At 37.0% G+C, this 20,825-nt stretch overlaps 1 protein-coding gene across 8 annotated transcripts in view; it reads right to left on the bottom strand.

The window, feature by feature from the left end:
- Positions 1-20,825, bottom strand: part of CDC42BPB (CDC42 binding protein kinase beta) — a 93,812-nt gene that overhangs the window by 48,052 nt on the left and 24,935 nt on the right. For all 8 annotated transcript variants that reach the window (XM_085317400.1, XM_085317403.1, XM_085317399.1 and 5 more), the window contains exons 2-4: positions 17,740-17,831; positions 5,373-5,456; positions 1,885-1,980 (exon numbers count right to left, since the gene is read on the bottom strand). In XM_085317400.1, the coding sequence (XP_085173526.1) occupies positions 1,885-1,980; positions 5,373-5,456; positions 17,740-17,831 (272 nt within the window). The remainder of the gene's footprint in view (positions 1-1,884; positions 1,981-5,372; positions 5,457-17,739; positions 17,832-20,825) is intronic.

The following is a 20,825-nucleotide window of genomic DNA, read 5'->3' as shown; positions in this document are numbered from 1 at the left end:
TTCCGGGAGTGATATCCTCTCCAGGCTGCAGAACCCAGCTCAGCTGCCTGTTCTCCTCTTGTTCTTTGTTCCATGCTACAGAATAATCCAGGATCAACAGCAAAGCTGAAAAGTAAATCCAACCTGCTTGGGGTCTACAATGTGGCAGCACTTTCCTGAGATGRGGAAAACTGCAGCTATAAACTTTTCCAAGTTGAGCAGAGGACTGAATGCAGATCTTTTAGTCCCTAGACAAGTGATCTGACCACTAAGATACTATAGTGAGAGACCCTTCTGCCCAAGTTGACAAAACATATCAGGAAGTGGCTTTCACTTGGAAACATTTTCTTCTTCATATACCATTTATAATAGAGTGAATGAAACGCAGATACACTTCATCTGTGAGTACCAGATGCTTACAAGACAGAAATGCTGAATAACAGTCCAAAACAGAAGGCAGCATCTCAGCACAGGCAGTAGCAGAACTCAGGCAGGCTGGGAATCTCCTATCCGGTTGCTACGTAGCTGTTGGTTTCTTGGATATTGGATCTTAAGTCTAAGTTCTGCTGTCAGCTAAAGCTTCAACATCTAAGACGCCTTTGGGAACTTGGGGTGCATTATACTGCTATAACTTGTTYGGAATAGATTTTCATAAGATGCTATGACCAACTCAGACCCCTGTTTATATTGTTACTAGTACTGCTTGCTGTAACTACAGCTCAAGTTTTTTTTCTTGAGTAGCTGCATTTTTAGGTGGAAGCTACTTGGAAATACCACACTTAAGGACATCTTGAATAATCTTTATGCAAGTCTGAAGGCTATTTCTGAGAGGAACTGAAATTATGAGATATCTTCACCTCAGAGGCAGTGCCCCAGGTAACTAAACTCTGAGGAGTAGAAAATCTGGCTCTGTCAAAGTAAAGCACTAATTAAATGGAAATTGACTGAATGAGGGCCCTGATCGTTAATTTGGCCACAGYGTGCTTGTTACTCTAAAAATACTTTAAACATGACACATTCTCAAAACTGTTTGTTTTRTTCCAGCACCTCTGAGAAAGTCTGAGCATCTTCCAACTCCTTCTTATGCTTGGTTCCTGAACCCATATATATGTTGTCATCAATATGCTTTTTCCCTATTTATAAATGAAGAACTTGAAAACTTTTACACTGTGATTATGCCACCGTTACAGTGCTGCAGGCCYACAAAGCTAGCCACATGCAAGCTGTGTGTTTCAGTCTGCTGAAATACGCCAGGGCCTAACCACCACTTTTACCTTTGTCACAAAAGTCAGAAACATGGCTCGTATGTTATAATGCTAGTTACCAATAATTTTACAGTATAATCATTACAATTTTATTTTAAAATATTGGTATTTTTTGTCAAGTGTTGCTAAACTCCCCAAAACTGAGACGACTAGTCTGTTGATTTACATATTTTATTTAATTGCTTTTAGGAAGCTGTTATTTTTATGGACACTTTTCAAATATGAACTTAATTAGTTTTTAAAAATAAAATGTTAAATTTCCTTTGCCATCTTAACAAAGTCTTGCGTCAAAAGACATTTTGAATGTTTAAAGTAAAACAAAAATAATTTCTTTCACAGAATCAGCATACTTCAAACTTGTTTATTGCATAGTCATCCAAAAAAATGCTTAAGCATAATATACTTTAAGGGCAGATTCATTAAAGCGATTAACTAACTCTGAGTATACTACTAGACGACATGAATTTCTCACTCTCCTGTAGTCCTTTGAAGTTTTTCTTCAAGGGAAAAAACAAGAATGTCAAAACACCACCGCGAGGCATAAAGTAGCCTGATTTATTGCACCAGTATCCTTAAATTTACCAGAAATAAAAGTTCTTTCATAGCATAAAGCTTTTGTTTGCTGAAGAATCAAACATACCAAATAGTTCTCATCTTGAAAGGCATAGTGCAATGTAGTAATCCACTGACAATCTCCATTCACCAAAACATTTCTCTCTTCTCGGAAACAAGCGGTCTAAAAGAAGAGAGGAAAAAAGCCATTGTCAATATCTACAAGGATTTTCACAGGATGAATACATATGCATGTTTTATGGGATTATTGAAATTTCTGAATAGAAGTCTCTGTTCATTAGAATTTAGTCTACGCAAGAGACAAGCTCGGGAATCTCTGCAGGTTTGTAGTTAGGCMATCAGTCATTCTAATCCTGACTGTGGCCTTAAAAAACAAACAATCAAAAAAACCTAAACAACCCACAAACCAATTTGAGATAACAYTGAATCTTTGTTCCATAATGTATTTAAAAAGACGCAGAAAAGTGGTAACTTGCCACTGCAACGTATGGCAGAATGATAATGGTGCTAGGAGAATAAGCCTGGCTCTTCCAAACACAACCGTCATGAAAATACAGTTTCATGTATGCATCTCTTACACTGCAGTTTCAGTTGTAGACATTGCCAACACTGTAAGAAATGGGCAAAAATCACTACTATTCTCCATCTTTGTCCTGTATAACATATTTCCATTTTCAATAATCTTTCCTCTACTTCAAACGGCACACTGTAACACTTCAAAAAACCTAGGCTCTATGCCGCAGGTTYTCACAGCTTCTTTATATAAAAAAAGAACTTTTATAAAACTTCTATATCCTTCTATAAAGGAGTCTTCCTTTATAAGAATACACTAATGTTTTTTATTAGATTAAAACCAACAGGATGCAGACCTTAAGATTCTTTCACTACTCAATTCAGAAAGTCATTTGGATGTTCCGTATTTGCCAATTCAAGTGCTCAGGTTCTAGATAAAGATTGATTTGTTCTTGTTGGTGCCACTTTTCCAGAAAAAGTCCTAAGGAAACAACATTCCTGGAAAGCTCAAACCTCTCCTACTGGAGAAGATCATATTAGGGTCAAGTTGGAAAGCTAGCAATTATTGGTGTGAAGAAATATAAATAGTAATTAACGTTAACTCAGATGATTTTAAGGTTTACAAATACAAGGCCAAARTATCACTTTACAGAAAGTCTGGCAGCAACAGTAGCTTAAAATAATCCACTCCCTTGCCCTAGAACAGCAGTTTGTTGTTTTAGCTCCACTGTTTGGCAAGACTGCCAACACATAGAACTAATATATTTATTTTTGAACAYACAAGCTGATCCAGTTCACTGGGCAGCCTCAAACGTTGAGGGAGTGTTATGAACACTTTCAAACCAGTTTCACTTTGCATCACKACTTCACACCGCTAAGCTATCCTTTTCAGCTTCCACTAGTTTAAAATGCCTTATGAGCCATACCTGGAAAAGCACGACAGTCTACCCAACACCTACCTGGGACCTGTTTGGAACTGTAACACGCTAATGGCCCTGCATATTGTTGTCGGAACAATGAACACAAATGCTGCACCTTATCAATTTAAGTAACATGCCCATTTTTGCGTGTGACCTCCATTAACAGGTGTCAGTTGATGTTTACTAATCTTCCCTGCATTTTAGTCACAGTATCTTTTTAGAGAGCACCTTCTTTCTCRCAGCATTTACACAAATAAGCAGTATTTGGATTAACTTTTTGCTATGTTTAATAAGTTACACAATGCTCCATATTACAATTCACAAATCAAATATAAATCGGTATAATATGCTTCCTGAACCATTGATACAGTGGATGATAAAACATCTAAAGGGAGCTTTTCAATGGAATGACCCAATTAAGAGGCTATTGTATATTTGCAGGTTTCATTTTAAAATGGACATTTACCACATAGAAAAATTAAAATTTCCCAAATGTTTTATGAACTTGACATGCAGGTTATAAGACCTTGTTTATCCAGGAAAAGTAGCCAGCCAAATCCAGCAAACAAACCACACAGGAAGAGATTCTTGATAAATGAGTATGGCATAAAAGACAGCTGCCCTCACCATCCCATGAAGAAATTGGTGGAAAGAGGACTTAACTGGACTGTTATTTGTCCCAAGTGTAAACTGGGAGAACTGTTGCTCATTATAGCTCTTTCTTGGTAGATACCTCTCTTCTACCTCTTGCTTGCCTAACATATGTGAAGATGATACTTCCTAATCATCTCYTATACATCTACATGAAAAAGTTAGACATTTAGTGAAGCCATTTAATTAAAGCCACTTTAGAAAAAGACTGAAGCCAGCATAGTTGCATCTTTATTAAAATTTGAAAACCTCCCAATGGCATTTTGATTCAAACTAATTCTATACTGATTAGTGAATTGATCTGACTGAAATCTGTGTAGAAATGGCACCAAGTTTCCCCACATAGGCAAAGCCTTATTACAGAACCAGTGGTGCAACACAGCCAAGAGCATAAATCCTCCTGACAGCTCAAAGAACAGTACAGTAGCAGCGGCTGCCTCCGCTTGTAAAGAAGAGTAAGGACTGATGGACAGAGTGTGACTAAATCAGGCAAATACAGTGGTGAAGAGGGGCTTAGCAAAGGGCAAGAGATTTAATCATGGGAAAAGAGGTGGAACTGACTTACTGAAAGGGAAGAGAGAGACTACAGAGGGTGGAGAGGTGATGCCAGGAAGGCAAAAAAGAGTAGGACAGGGATGGGTCAGTAGGCTTAGTCTGCAGCAAGACATTAGCCCTTGTCTCTTATTACAACTGCTACAAATATTGATGCAGTGCATATATCTTCACCTCAAGCCTGTTGCTCATTTAACTGTTGATTTTTTTTTTTTTTAATAATAAACCTGCCATGACTTAGGTTTTTCTTCTATAGCGCAAGAGGAGATATTCTAGGAATACGCCACTTACCATGGCATATTCTCAGTGGGTTCTTTGAAAGCTGCCTTTCCTAATCTGTGAAGTACCCATTACACATTTATGGTAGATCTTCTTTTGTAAAATATCCTTTATATTATTATTATTTTTTTAAACAGACCTACCTTCTTAACTTTTGGTTTTACAATCTCAATTTGTAGTTCCAAAGTGTTTAGTTATAGTTTTACCAGTTATATAAAGCCTGTTGTAWACTGTAGGATGCAAAACTCCTTAATATATGCTTCTGAATACAAGAGAAAAAAAGATCTTCTCATAAAGTTGTTGTATGCAGCTGTGAATGTCATAGTAGCACCAATCTCAGCTTTCATGTAGTCTTTAACATGCCTTTACTGTAAACAAAAAATCTGGCCAATAAATTCAGGGTAAGAACTAGGGCAGACTGTCTGGTAAACGAATATGCAGTAATGCTGAGAACAACAGATGCCTGGAAGGGACTGTCAGACTTGATTGCATTAAAACAGCTTAAGAAAAAAAAAAGAAAAAAAGAAAAAAGAATGAAGCTCCTGTGCTCATGAAAATTCTTCTTAATCTGGAARAGCTTCAATATTATTTTCCTAATACCATTTTAAAAATTCTCTAAGTTGAGAGCCATATTACTTACCTCTGCCCTTTTAAGCATTTCCCACTTATTTAGAATTTTCATTGCATAAATGCGTTCTGTACACTTCATTTTAACCACCGCAACCTGAAATAATAAGATACCTTGTTTAACAAAAGCATGGTCAGAGAAATTTAGTATTTTAACAGCTTAATATTCTGACAGTATTAATAAAAATTGGTTAGTAAGCAGTCATCAGCAATCAACACACATGTGGGTAAATTACAAATTGATTCTTTGTTCCTTCTACACTGTTCCTCCATTACTACAAGGCACTGGATGCACAACACCATGCTTGATCAACTGTTCACGATCAAGTACATGGCGGCTGATACAGGAAGAGTACGAAGCTTTTTATCTGAAGATGCATAGTAAAGCTGCATTGTCTGCCAAGAACAAGCAATGTTTGTACACYACGCCTTCAACTAGTGAGGGAGCATTTAAAAGGGCAGCCTTAAGAAACAAGTAAGGCTGCTGTAAATAGAAATACACTACATTCAACTAATTTATTTTACATTTTAGGTTTCAGAAGCTTGAAAGATATTTTCAAATTAAGGTCCTTTTGTGTACTGCATGCAGATATTTAAACAGAAGCAGAAACAGTATTCGCTTACTTATTCATAATTCTGCTTGAAGCATTTTACCACACATCCTWTGTATTAGATTTGTTTAAATCAGTAGTTGTGCATATAGCTGTACAGTAGAAGAAAGAYAGAATACAAGAACTCCAGGGCTTTATAGTCTTTGAATTCCTCTATAACTAGGTTTGACAGCAAGGTTTGTGTTCTCCAAGACTAAAACTAATTCTTCTTTTACTAAAGCCATCATTTCCATGAACTCTTAATTTACATTAGGATTCTTACAGTTGGCAAACGAGAATCATAACTAGGACATCATCTTTACCGGATTATACATCGACTGCTTGAATACTTCTGCTTATACTGAGCTTGTTTCTATTTTGGAAGTATAAAACTGACCTACTATCAGCTTTCATTGCTTCTAGCAGTGCTCTGTATAGCAGTGGGTAAAGTAACAGGAATCGCACCATGCTCACCTCTTCCATTGCTCAAAAACTTTTATCATGTATAGGGGGATTCAGATCATGTATATATCATATAAAGGGGATATGCCAATTCTAAGATGCTGCTGCCTAGAAAACAACATTGGGATAGTGCATCAAGCACAATGCAAAGTCAGCAGTCCCGAGGAGGCAAGAAAGGACATAACACCACCTTGCAAGTAAAGAAGCTCCAGATGGGGGGCAGAGGTGAGACTGTTCCTCCAGTAACACAAGAATGGGACCTTCAACTTTAGACACGTCACTCTGTGGACTTACACCTAAGCCCCCCACCACTGAGYGCACGAAGCTCCCCTTAGTAGTCACATAGTGGATGCGGTACACCTAGTACACTACCCGCACAGTTATGTAATGGAAGCATATCTTAGGAAAAGGACCAGCAGGTACCTAACACAGGAAAGACAACATGGAAATTTAGCTCTAAATGTAGCTGGAGAAAAACACAGCTTACAGAAGAATTATTCTTAATGCTATAGAATATCCATAACTACATTACATCTCAGTCCCTCCTAGTGATGAGCATCTCCCATAGTTACCGCTCATGCTGTGGAGGGAGGATGAGTAAAATGAGGAAGTCTCAGCTGAGGTTCTTCAGGCACATATGAAACTGTTGAACACTGACGTTTAGTAATGGTTTAAAACATCCAGCTTTTTTCCTAGCTTTGTCATGACATTATAGTAAAATCTTACTGTAAAAAACTCTCCTTGCATACTCTTAATTGAATCATTTGCCTGGTACAGCTGAAGGTACATTTGAAGTTAAACTGTATATTAAAAAGTTTGTCAAACTCCAAGATGCTGATATGCATTTTAAATTTTATTTCACAYAGAACATGACCATTCAGGAAATACCCTGATTTCCACTAGTGGAAGAGATCAGAACAGAAAATGATTAACTGTTGCAAAAGAACAAAAGCTCTGAGAACACAGATTTGCATCAATTACACTTTATTTGAGATCATCACTGTCAAAGCACTGTGGAGTTATGGAAGTTTAAAAACTGAACAGCGCTCAAGTGTTAGGGTATGATGTGAGCCTGGCTTCTTAGAGGACAGACACAGTTGAGAAGAGAAGCTGTGTAAACATTAAAATAAAAAAAAAAAAAAAAAAAAAAAAAAAAAAAAAAAAAAAAAAAAAAAAAAAAAAAAAAAAAAAAAAAAAAAGCGCCAAATCTGCAGTATCTAGCCTTAGTTAGCATTTCCCCAACTACAGTTACTTATATTATTCCTGCTATTCTGTTCAATAGGACTATTTAAAATGCCCAATTTAAAATTCTAAAGAAAAAGTAGACTCAGTAAAAGTAAAGTCAAATCTCATATTTTCACTCTAAATAGTTATCAAATTATTGCATCAGTAAACATGCTGGTACTACAGTTGACAGGAGGAGARTGGGACATCATCTTATACAAGCATAAATATGCAGCAAAATGAATAATTACCCAAATGCAAAAGAGGAATAAGTAGCAAGTATTTTTACATGGAAATAAACCTGAAGTGTGCTGAAAGATATCTCACAAAAGTAGCAGAGTTTTCTCCTGTCTTGACCTCATTCCTCAATCCAGTCTAATCATTCAGGGTTATTTACTTTTTTTTCTTAAAAACAACTGATAAGACTACCATTGATGTAATGATCCAGAGAAGAACACACAAATTACGGCTTGATAAACTCAATATTTTAAGTATGAATTTTGTAGCAATATTGATTTAAAAAGCTACATTCTTTGTTTCATAAAGCACTTCTGCATTTATCCAAGTTCGCTTTCTGTTACTTTGTTCATCAAGGGGCAGTATTTCCAAATTTACAGCCCTCGTACAATGTTTTAGTTGCTTCAGAGATATTGTATTATTGATATTTGTTTTTTCTTATTTTAATATTTATTGCTCTTTCACTGGCATACTTAAAATTGAATTAAAAAACATGCTGACCAGTTTGTAAGAGCAAACTAAAACCTATCTGCAATAGTCACAAACATACAAGATACTGAATTTTAAATGTGATGACTGCTGAAGTAGCACATACAAAGCCACCATGTCTACTAGCATAGGAAAAGCATCAAGTTGCTGTTCAAAGGTGCTCCAAAGGCAACAGGATTGCAGGTTACTACAAATGATAAAGAACAAACAGTGTTGCTCATCTTCCACAAAGGTTTGAAAACTTCACAGGCCAAACCAAGTGTTCATGTCATGCACAGACCGTAAAGACTGGAATTTAATTTTGATTCTTATTCTTCATTTCAAGGGCTCCTGGAATGTACACTGTAATAAGACTTGATGGGAAAAAAACAAAGAATAATAAAAAGAATTTTTAACAAATTTCGTTGCCTGTATAGACACATAGCTTTTTTTTTTTTTTTTTTTTTTTTTTTTAAGTGTGTGTGTGTGTGGGGGTAGTTTATATCCTCCCATCTCTCCTTTTCAAGAAGATACACCAGAGCTATGAAATATACAGAGAAAGGCAGTATCATAACCAGAGGTATCAAATAGCTTTAGTATGATAAGATTAAATAACCTAAGATGTTCCAGGCCTGGAAGAGATAACATGTTAGGCATAGGACTATATGAGTGACTTGATCAAGAGAAAACAATTACTTGCTGTTTCTCACAACACAGAAAATGAAGACCATCAAATGAAGCAAAAAAAAAAAAAAAGTAGAAAATTTTCTTTTTCCACACAATTTTTGAAATCTGCCACAGGCTGTGAACGCTTACTTCAGAGTCCACAGCAAAGTATTTAAGTACATACTTAATACATGTGTAATAAACATAGTAGGAGTCTTGGAAGCTACAGAACACTGAACCACAGCTGAGGTTAGGAGTCCCTAAGCCTCTTTCCCTGGAAGCTTGGAAAGTACAACTCTGCTCTGTTCTTGGATTCTCTTCCTACACATCCCTACCTGGCCAAAGGGAAGGGCTACTGGCTCACCCATCCAAGTACATTTGACACAGCTGTCAAAAACAGCTGTTCTGGGTCAAATAAAGAAACAAAGCTTACTTAACTTGCATCTCACTATGCTAGCTTGGAATGGAGAATCAGGATTTCTAAATACTGAAGAATATTGGAGTGGTTTGGTAGAGAGATTCGGCTTTACTGAGGAAGTCTTATAACTGGAGTTAAGGGAAAGCTGCAGAGAGCAGACTGCTTGTTCTCCTGCAATCCTCATTCCAAGTTAGTCCGTATGGGTATAAGCTGTCACCAGCTGATTTGATTACCATCATTGTACCTCTCTATGCCCTCAAGATTCACAGCAATAAAGACACTGTAATAAGGATGTTTCCTCAAGGACATCAGAAAGCCTAAGTGAATCCTCGGGCCTACACTTTAACCAACTTAAATTGTATTTATGTCTAGAAATGTGAAAACAGGTATTAAAGCTAAGTGAGAGCCAACTGTGGTATTACATGCCACAACACACCACCAAATTTGTATTACTTCTGCCATCCATTTTCTTACAATATTTTTTGCCTCAAACAAAGCTTAACTTGTACTGTAACACAGGAAAGACCGAAACAATACAGGTAAAACAGCACTTTTAAACTTTGGCAAGAGATAATACTTTGGTTATAGAACTAGTTCATAAAAGTCTTTTGCTGCAGTTTCATCTTCAAAAGCCATTTGATACTGACATTTAGGGCTGCAATGTGCGAAGTTATCCTAGGCCAAGTTCCACCTTTTCTTATGCCCCAATAAAATTTATAGGGTGTGAATCTGAGCCAGATCAGGCTGAACAAACATCATAGAACTTTTCTGCTGCACTCTGCCACTTTGAGTGACACAAGCAACCAGCAAACTCTTATCACATTTTTTTTTAATAATGCAAACCATAAAACTGCTGAAAGTGCAAAAAACATTTAAATGAAAGACAGAGTTTCCAGAAAACAATGAACATTAAAAGCAAAAACTTCCTGCTAAGAATCTTATGAATTATTTGATGTTCAATTTATTGGAAACCATGTTGGCACTAATATCAATGCAAAGACAAAAAGTTACCTATTTACGCCCACATCATGTTAAACTTCCAGGGAACACTTGTCCTCAAGCACTGGACTTTCAGAAATTCAAATACAAAACAAAGTTATCTGCTAAAAAGGACCCAGACACATAGTTGGCGATCCTCATGAAATCAGCTAAATAATAATAGATAGTCAAGAAAAAGGCAAATATGATTCTGGAACTAATAGGCAGATACACACCAGCAGGGACATGTAAACATTACTGCCTTGTAGAAATACAGTCTCACTGGGAACACCACACACTTAGAGCCACATAAGAGAGAAGCTCAGTCTGGAGTAGGTAGAAAGGAAGGCTATTTAGATGACCAAGGAATTAAAGAGCATCTCATATTAACAGGAAAATAGAAAAGATTTGCTTGTTCAAAATAGAAAAAAAATAAAATTAAAAGTGGATGTGACTGCTATTTACAAATCAAATTGGAAGGAAGGACAACAGCAATAAGGATGGAAAAAGATCTGCTTAGGTTAACAGACAATGAAATTACATGGATAAAATGGTGCAAATCACCGTGAATTAACCTTCAGCAGGAACTCAGAATGGCTTTAGACATTTAAGTAGAGATTTTACACAAGCCTTTCCATGAGGAGAAGAGATAGAATATCATTTCACATATAAACAACTTATCTGTAGTGTTTTATTACTAAATTCATAATTGAATATTATAGTCATTTTCCCCAGCTGAAGCTTCTATTATATGCTATTTTCACACTACTCTCTGCTTTATCCTCCTGATGCTCTTGGATGTGAGAAGTCTTTGATATCCAGCTCATTAGTTAACAGTTTAATACTGCATCGTGGAGAAAAACTGGTCTGGATTATCTATCTGGAACCATCTTTTTATGTCTATTTTACATTTCAAATGAGCAACCAGAGTATCCTTTGTAATGTTCATATTCCATGGCGCACATTTCCAAAGCAAAATAATTTTTTTTGAACATGCAGTGTGGATCTTCATGTTACACAAAAAAGAAATCATTTACCAGTGTTAGCCGGAAAGGTTCTGCAAAGTCCGCCCAAAAAGGCCCTGAATAACTCCTAAGCTATTCCTTAGCAATCACTGGGACTGCACAGACAAACGACTGGTCTTGCAGTAGCACTACAGTGAATATCCTATCCAGCTTCTTACAACCTGTGTGTCACCATAGTAACTTAATACCTCCACACAAACAGCAACAGAGCTGGTGAGGACTAAGATAGCAACAATCTCTTCTGAAGTATTTTCAAAACAGAACAGTTTTTTTCTTCATCCCTTGGACATTTTTGTGAAGGGCATACTGCGGAAAAGCATAGCTAATTAAAGTATTTTTTTTCTGCATCAAACTCTGAACACTCTCTTAATTCCTAACAGATGGATGAAAACTGTCATACATTGCCTCCAATAGTCATGAATGCTATTAACCTACAATTTAGGAAGGCACAGATCCTGTTGGGTACCTAATACCTATTACTCTGAATAGGAGACAGAAATCCTTTACTGCAGTCTGTAGGCTCACTGCGTCCCAGCTTAATTTCTAGATCTACATAAAAATACAAACATTACAGTCAGTACCATAAAGCTATGATTACAACAGGATAAGGGCACAGACACACTGGACCTCATTGCCAAATATGACTGTCAACAGGAAGTTTAGTTTTTGCATATTCACTTTTGAATCTGTGTTCTCAGCCAATATATTTCTCATTAGGAACCACATTATTTATCAAAAACCTGTGGTACACATTGGATTATTCCTATTCTCTCAATTATTGTTTTATTTCTTTCTGGAAACACATTTTTACATGTCTTGATTCCAGCTAAGACTCTGACTAAGCATACTGAATAGAGGTGACAAGTACTGTTACTAACCACTAAACAAATCAGGTCTGTACCTCAACGATATTTATATGAGAAAGTATTTTTAATCCATCAGTAGGAGTAATACTTGTGCAGGGCACGTTATTAAAAACTTGAGTTGTTTTTGTGCTAAGCAAAACAAAAATGTTCCACCCATCCGTTGCAACCACAGTAAGTGTTGCTCATTCAAAAAAAATCCTTAGTAATAAACAAGGGAAGGAAAACAATTGTTTCGGTCCCATATTGCCCTATTTCCAGGAGGTATCAGCCACTTTACACAATCCAAGTTCTGAAACAATGTACATCTTGACACAGTTCTGCCTTCAACAACTGCTCTTTAGACTGCTAAATCACACATATTGAAACACGCTAATTTCATGCAATGTGMCGAAATGGTCCTTTACACAAAATATGGAAAAGGAATCTTAAAGACTCACAAGCACATTACTGAGAATTCAGATGAAGCTTGCAGAGCAGCAGGGACGAGCATTGTGAGCCCGAGAGCCCCCATACACCGGATCCTTCTTGGACCCCTCTTGCCATGCCCTAGTGCTAGTACTCCCTGCCTCCTCGGCAGGCAAATAACAAGACACCCTCCCCCCCCAAACAACAACAACAAAACTCTTCTCAGGAAGTTTCTCAGGCAGGCAAAATCCCATGAAGCCCAGGTTCTCAGGGCACTCTTTCTTTTCCATTAATGTTTCACAGCATTTCTAAAAAAGGGAGTAGTCAGCCACATGCAAATTTCAAGTCACAGTTTTTTGTTTGTTTGTTTGGTTGGTTTTTTTAAGGTTAAATAAAACAACAGGTATTTTCCACTGCGTATTTCCATTTTGTACTCACGTGCTTTCAACATAGATTTTCACCAACTGACTAAGAAAGGTGGTATCTTTTATTAACAAAAAAAATTCCACTCCACACAACATACTCATTCTTCTGATTCACTACAAGGACAGAACTAACTCTACATTTGTTTTTATCAACAGGAATCAGAATTAATATTGCAGAAAATAATTTAGATTTGATTTTGTTTCCAGAGTTTTTTTTTCTTTCTTTCTTTTTTTTTTTTTTTTTACTTCCACATGGACACTGCCCCTCTGTGCATGAGCTGTCTGCCTACATGACCCCAAAAAAGAAAAACTCAAAGTAACAATCATGATAATGTAACACCCAATTGGATAACCCTGGTAAAGACTCCTCAGGAAATGGGGTGCAACAAAGAGTAGTTTATGCTTCTCACAGCTAACATTTTAAACTATATTCCACTGTAGCAACTGTTCATGCTACGCTCAAGGGACTTTTTAAACTTTTCCTGTAACTATGAAATTTCTGAGAAAAATAAATGACATTCTCAAACTAGTGACTCCAGGAGTCAGAGCCTTAAATATTCTTGTAAAGGATATTCAGACGTTCAGTTTACCATGCATGCAAAGTAACTGTCTTAGTTTATGAGAAAAGGAGAACTGTATGTTTTGGCAGGTGGCTAGAGAAGAAATCTCTTCGTTCTCAAACTAGGCATTTTTCATCTTAGCATACTAATGAAAACTTCAAGAAACATTTTTTCCCTTGCTTTTCCAGTTCTCCCTTGTTATATGAACTTTCACCCAGGTGGTTTTGGATTACCAGTTTGTTTTTTCTTTTCACAATGCTGGACAAAGTGTAAAGAACAAGGCTGAGTTCTGCTGGTTTGAAAGGAGAAAAAAAGAAAATGCACTAATAGTAAAAGATAAGTACTGCCTTAAATTAGATACTGCCTTTGCAGTTGTGTTCATAAGGCCACATTCACATGAAGTCTCAATCCACTCTCTGGTCAAAGACCATGCTTCTCTGGTTTGCATGTTATGTGGCAAAATCAACTTCTGATCCTGACTGATAATTATTATTAGTATTATACCTCCATTTGGTATAAGCTCGCTTTTTTCAAAGCTACTGATTTATGCAAATATTTTGCATAAATGTCTTTGGTAAGACTAAAGCCCTTGAGGTTCTCCAAAAAGTCTAAAGTAGTTAAACTGTGAATATAGCTACTTCAGACATTCAGGAGAATGGAATGTAATTTTCATCCTTTTTGAAGTCTGGCTTGTTTAGCTGTTCAGCTTTTTAAATTAAACTACTTAATTCTAGTAAGAATATAGTTAGCTTAATTCTGATTAAATTCTTCATGCATTCTAACAAGTTTTTTTTAAAAAACCCTATTTGCTAAAAATAAGTTAGTCAATAGCAAAAGCACTTCATGAATAAACATCAGAATCCCATTGACTAATTTGTAATACAGTTCCTATATATCTATGAATGCACTACGGAGAAAATACTTACAGATCCCCATTCAGTTTTCTGAAGTGTCGGCTTTACATAAGTCAAATACCACAAGACCAACACCCTTATTAGAAACTAGATTTAACTTATTTACGGAATTTCAACTTTCACATAATTACTATTTATAACATTGATAATATTAGGCACTTACAGCAGTGTAGAATACACAAAGGTCAAAAAAATCAGTGACGAACAAAATATTCTCTGCAAAAGGATTAAGGTATAATGAACTTAAATCAACAATTCCTGCATAGTTAAACTGTTCAAGCTGCTACAACTATAAACTAAATCTTTCAAGTAAAAGATGAACAAGACAATGCAATAATGACAGATAAATACCAGCACCATCTTTATGAGTGCTCAGAGATCTAACAGAGAAATTAAATAAGTCACTGCTTATTTCACACTTTTTTCAGAAAACCATTCACAGGAAAAAAATTAAAGATGTACCTATAAGTTTAGTCAACTTCCAAACCAAATCAGCATCCAGCAAACTTGGACATTCTGTTCAAAACTGTACTACTGCTCTAAATCAAAAAAATAATGTATATGTTGATTGCTGTGTGTTGATTGCTGTGTGTTACTCCTAGGATTCCCTAGGATCCTTTATACACTCATAAACCTCTGTTCACACCTCTTTTCTAAACATAATTTGTAGCTTTCAACCGTTCCTTGGTCTTATCAAAATCTTTTCCCAATTCTGTTTTTCCTGCTGAACTTCTTGCAGTAACTTTTCTCTCTAAAAGCAGTTTTCAAATAATATACTCCAGCTAAGAGCAAGTACTCACGTGAAACACCTCAGTGAACTGATTCTGGTGCAGTATTTCCAATACAAAAAAAGGAGGTGTTATCTTAGGTAAAAAGTGTTGCAACTCAAGGTCAATATACACTACAAATTGAACTTTTGTCTTACAGGTTAAGATGTTACTATCAGTCTGGGCTTTTTACTTAACAGGCTCAAGCTCTCTAAATAGCTATGCCTGCTATCATTACATGTGAATCTCATGTTACCTCACGAGAGCACTAGAATATAGAACAGATGGAGAGGTGGGAGTTCCTGAAACATTAATTTCTCTTTTTAGGTGCCTACTTTCCTCAAAAAACAGCCCTTGAAACAGCTTAAAAACATTTGGATTTGAAACTATTCCTTCATCCACTACCAAGAACACACATACGTATATATCTCACTGTTTTCTGAATCCAGGTTGAGTACAGTCCTAGCATTTTCCTAGCTCAGTTTCTGGTCTGACTGTAATCTCATTAAATAAGATGGCTCTTCAAACCACTCAACTCTCAGATGGCAAGCAGCACTCCGTAAGAATACTAGCTTTGCAACTCTTCCACTCAGGCCTGCAGTAACATGAATGGGGAACTGACATCTGAGAAGGACATCAATCCATCCAAAACAGAATTACACAGAATCACAGAATGGTTGAGGTTGGAAGGGACCTCTGGAGATCACCTAGTCCAACCCCTCTGCTCAAGCAGGGCCACCCACAGCATGTTAGACAGGATCATGTCCAGGTGAGTTTTGAATATCTCCAGAGAAGGAGACTCCACAACCTCTCTGGGCAACTTGCTCCAGTGCTCTGTTACTATCTCAGTAAAGAAATTCCTCCTCATATTCAGGCAGAACTTCCTGTGGTTCAGTTTGTGTCCATCACCTCTTGTCCTGTCGCTTRGCACCACTGAAAAGAGTCCAGCCCCACCCTCTCAATACCCCCTTCTTAAGATATTTATAGACATTGATAAGATCCCCTCTCAGTCTTCTCTTCTCCACGCTAAAAGGGTCTAGCTCTTGCAGCCTTTCCTCCTAGCATTCATATCCACTGGAAACAAGCTCATGTAGAAACTTGCTGCAATCTGGGACAGGGTCTTCAGCCTACATGTTAGCAACAGTAGCATTAGTTGTACAACAGTAGCACCACTCTGCACATGCATGAACGTGCTCTCTTCCCCCTCTTCCTACTCAACTCTACAGAAAATTCTGTCCAGGGAGCAGAACTGACTTTTCCCAAGTCTCTGGTTTCTGAGCATCCAGCAACTATGACGAATGACCTCTGTTACACAATCAAATCTTCTGTGAAAGAGTTTGAAATGTCCAGCACACATCATGCTCAGAATGGAAGTCCTGTGCAGCCCAGTCATGTCTGTGGAGATGACAACAGATTAAGGTAAGGAAGCCTGGCCTTAGCCAATGGCAGTAGAGGCTGTAACCAGCTGCTGATGGGGCCAAGTGAGCCATTAGCAGCTGCCACTATATTTGATGTCAGTGTGGTACTACTTAGATTTCTTTCTGGAAGCTTCTTTTAAGTTTTTTACTCCTAGAAATTCTCCACTTAATCACATCTTTTGCTGACAGCTGTGGCTTCAATTATGTTGACTCAAGTGCTGAAAGAGTTGTCTTTGAGGTTCTCCAGAAGTCTCAGGTATCCTATGCGGTATCCTATGCCTACTAGAGGGGGCAGCTCTTGAACGTTTTTGCCAGTGGCGAGGCCTATCAGATTTCTGTGACTGATGAGACTTTCATTAAGCATGTGAAGAAATAAAGCTTCAGTCCAGGGTCCTAAGACTGGTGAGTCCTCAAAACACAAGGCGTTCCTATCATCCCAGCATGATTCAACTTGCTGTCCAAAAAAACAGATCCAGCAGCCTTTGATCTTCAAAGATGACAGGGAACAGCCTTTGAGGCAGTCAAATGCCTCTCTCTGCTTTACCAGATTGCTACAGAGACAGGCAGATGGGTGGAGCAGCCTCTGTGTTCCTACCACAGAAACAGCCCAGTTCTGTGTTAAATTACAGCAGCACAGAAAAGTACATATGGCAAGTGGGAGAAGAGATAAATTCAGCTGTACAGCTGCTAGGTGGGACCACCCTAGTTATATACCTATTGAAGAAGCACTTGTTAAGCTTGTCTGAAGTCAGAATTAGCAGAACTGGATACTAGGTACCCTCCTCCAAAGGACCTTTAGTAGTACCTAGGTAGTATGCTAGTACACCGCATTTGGAAGTATTATAACACATCTGTATGAATTTATTTTTAGGACAAGCACAGGTCAACTGTAGCAAGAAATCAGAAGCAGGAAGGACAAAAACTACATTACTACTATTGACAGCAAAAGTATCTTACCTCACCAAATGCACCTCTTCCAATCACTTTTATAATTTCAAAATCATCTCGATGAAGTTGCATTTCCTTTACCAGTTTTGTAAATGGTCTTGCTGTTTAAAAAAAAGTAAAAAAAGAAAACTCAATTATGAATGGAAATACTGTAAAGAACTCATAAAACAGAGGTCAAAGGTACTTTTAGCATAACCAGTTCATTTTTCACATACTATTAGAGTACAAAGAAAAATTATAATCAAACTATTCAACTAACACTTAGAACTAAAAAAGAAAAAGTGATTTTCATGAATACTCAAGGTTTTGCTTATGACTGTAGAAATCACTAGTTCAACCTCTGTTATCAGTCAGATTATCTGGTATATTTAACGTGGCTATGGGCCACAGTCCAAGTACTGTATTGGAGATTATACAGTCAAACTGTCTTTTAAATTCTTAGAACTGCAATTGAGGGGGGCTGTGCATGAGGTAAGGAAAAAAGGGTAGAGGAATAAGCCAAAGGTCCTCTATTTTGTGATCTTACAGATACCAGCTACAGATTCCACTACAATTCACCCTAATACATTGATGKTCAGTCTCAACTTGTGGTCTGGGTACTAACCTTGTTCCCATCAAGCAAAGATGAACAAAGTATGCTTTTAGATGGACTTTTTTTTTTCTTTAGGGTTTCATGAGTCAGCGAAGTACTATGTGAATGGGAGAGAACTTATTCAGTATCAGTAATTCTTAAAGAAAATTCACACTATTCTTTAGCCACTAGAAAAATTTTCTTCTTAAGCAGGGCCCAGTTTAACCTTTAATTATTTCAGCTAGTACCAGCTAAAGCTTTAACARCCTAGCCTCAGAAGATAGCTGTCTCTACTCAATAGCAATGAAAGAATCTCTACAAGATTTGTGGCTATTTCAGGATTTTTGCTCTGAACTATCCTTCCGTTCGAATTTAGYAACACTGGCAAGATCTCAGAACCAGTATTTCTGCAGCCTAAAAGGTGATCAGTAGCTAATCTATACTTACTTAGTTATTGTGGTCTCACTGGACTTGAGATATTTCTCAAAATGTCCGGATGATAAATTCTACTATATCTGCAGGTCCTATCAATTTTCTCCTCTCCAGTCCCTATTCAGAATCAGTACATTTTGAGGATTAGTGTTCAAACACAATACCTGTTACAATTTACTATTTATTCTGATTATGAACACCAAATCAATTAGGAGAAAACACTGGTGCAAAGATGACATTTCTAACAAAGCCACCACCCACCAAAACCACTCTTTTCCATCTTATCACAAACATTATTAGACTGAAGAGATTGGACGTTTCTTATAGGTATTTTTTCCAGGTACGACCAAATGAAACATCACACAATCACTACTTGTGATTCAGCTCAGACTCCCACTTTAACTCCCCTTGTACTATCAGTTATAAGCCAAAAAGAAATCCTGTAAGATGGAGTCATGCCTTGACAATAGATTTCAGATGCAAACAAACAAAACCCTACAAACACACAGAAAATACAGAAGTCTGAACCGAATATTACAGTCTCCAATAGAAAGTCTAATCAAAAAAGTCTGAAAACCTCGGGGGGTGGGTGGGACAAGTAATATTCAATAAAATGAAGAATTATCCATACTTAAGAGTAGCCATACTTCTTGTTTGTACTTGAGAAAAGTATTAGTGAAAAGGGTTTATCCACAAATAATAGCCACTCCATCAGATGGTTTTCTGTCTCTCCAAAGTACGAAATCTAAGAAAGAGAAATCCCATTTTCTATTAGGATTCCACACTGCTAGAAACAGAAATGAAATCACACTGCATAGAATTTTCAAAGAAGGAAGACAGAAACCTATACAAGTATAACCTGCCCTGTACACTAAAAATCCTCCTTATTTTTTGCATTTTTATTATTACGTCAACAGGTCATGCTGTTCTTATTTTCTAGTTTCCCTTACTCTGAAGTGCATTAAGCTTCATCTCACAAGAAATTGAGATTTGGTTTGAAATCCATTAAATTGTATCAAAGCAAGTAAAAGCAATTAGTTTAATATATGAAAAGATAATAAATAACTTAATTATTGTCAAGCATAATACGTACTTAAAGCTAAGCAAATAGAATTAATCCTTTTCTCTATAGACATTATTTCTTCTATCTGTCTAGGAACTGCATCCTTCAGGATATGTGGATTAGAAGTTGTACTCAAGAGGATGAAGTCTGCAATTCAAAAACCTGCAAGAGTCCTAGAATGGTCTTGCCTTTTCACCTCAATTCATCAGTTTATGTACTTYATAAGTTCTGCATGAATGTGAGGAGGAATTTCTTCACTGTGAGAGTGACAGAGCACTGGAACAGGTTGCCCAGAGAGGTTGTGCAGTCTCCTTCTCTGGAGATAGTCAAAGCCCGCCTGGATGCAACCCTGTCTAACATGCCGTAGGTGACCCTGCTTGAGCAGGGAGGTTGGACTAGATGATCTCCAGAGGTCCCTTCCAACCTTACCAATTCTATGGTTCTATGATATATCAAAATGAATTATTTCAACACATGTAAATGAAAAACATGTTCCCTCCCAAAAGGAAGTTACCATTTTTACAAGCTATTTGTGCACTTAAACATTGGCTTCTGGTATCTGGCAAGGGTTGGTGTTCAGAAGTGTAGCAACTTCAGTGGTATGACTCTTGGAAAGGATACAAGCAAACATTCATGTTTGCTGCTAAAGGAAAAATACTAAATTGGACAGGACTTCCACTAAAATAGATGAATTCTTTTTTTTCTCTCCAAAGCATGTAGGGATTCTTAAAAAATAAATAAAGTTTGAAAATAGGACCTAAAATTCACAGTATCTCATTATCAGAGACTAAAATAGAGGTTGTGTAACAAATTATGGCACAGAGGAGGCAACAAACCAGTAAATATCTTAAACTGATACTTTACAGACATTTTGGAGTAGCATGTTGTATATACCACTATGCAGCCCACTGCTTTTAAGTAATTGACTGCACAATTTTTACCTCTTAATATTGAGGTGCACAAAACCTCTTGGTTTTAAATCAAGAAAAATACTTCCAGTTTGCTTTTCTGCTCCCCAACAGAACTGGG

Source organism: Rhea americana, unplaced genomic scaffold, assembly GCF_003343005.1.
Source record: "Rhea americana isolate MKP2758 unplaced genomic scaffold, rheAme1 scaffold_5, whole genome shotgun sequence".
Taxonomy (NCBI): Eukaryota; Metazoa; Chordata; class Aves; order Rheiformes; family Rheidae; genus Rhea; species Rhea americana.
The sequence above is the reverse complement of the archived record's forward strand: the minus strand, read 5'-3'. Positions and strand labels throughout refer to the sequence as shown.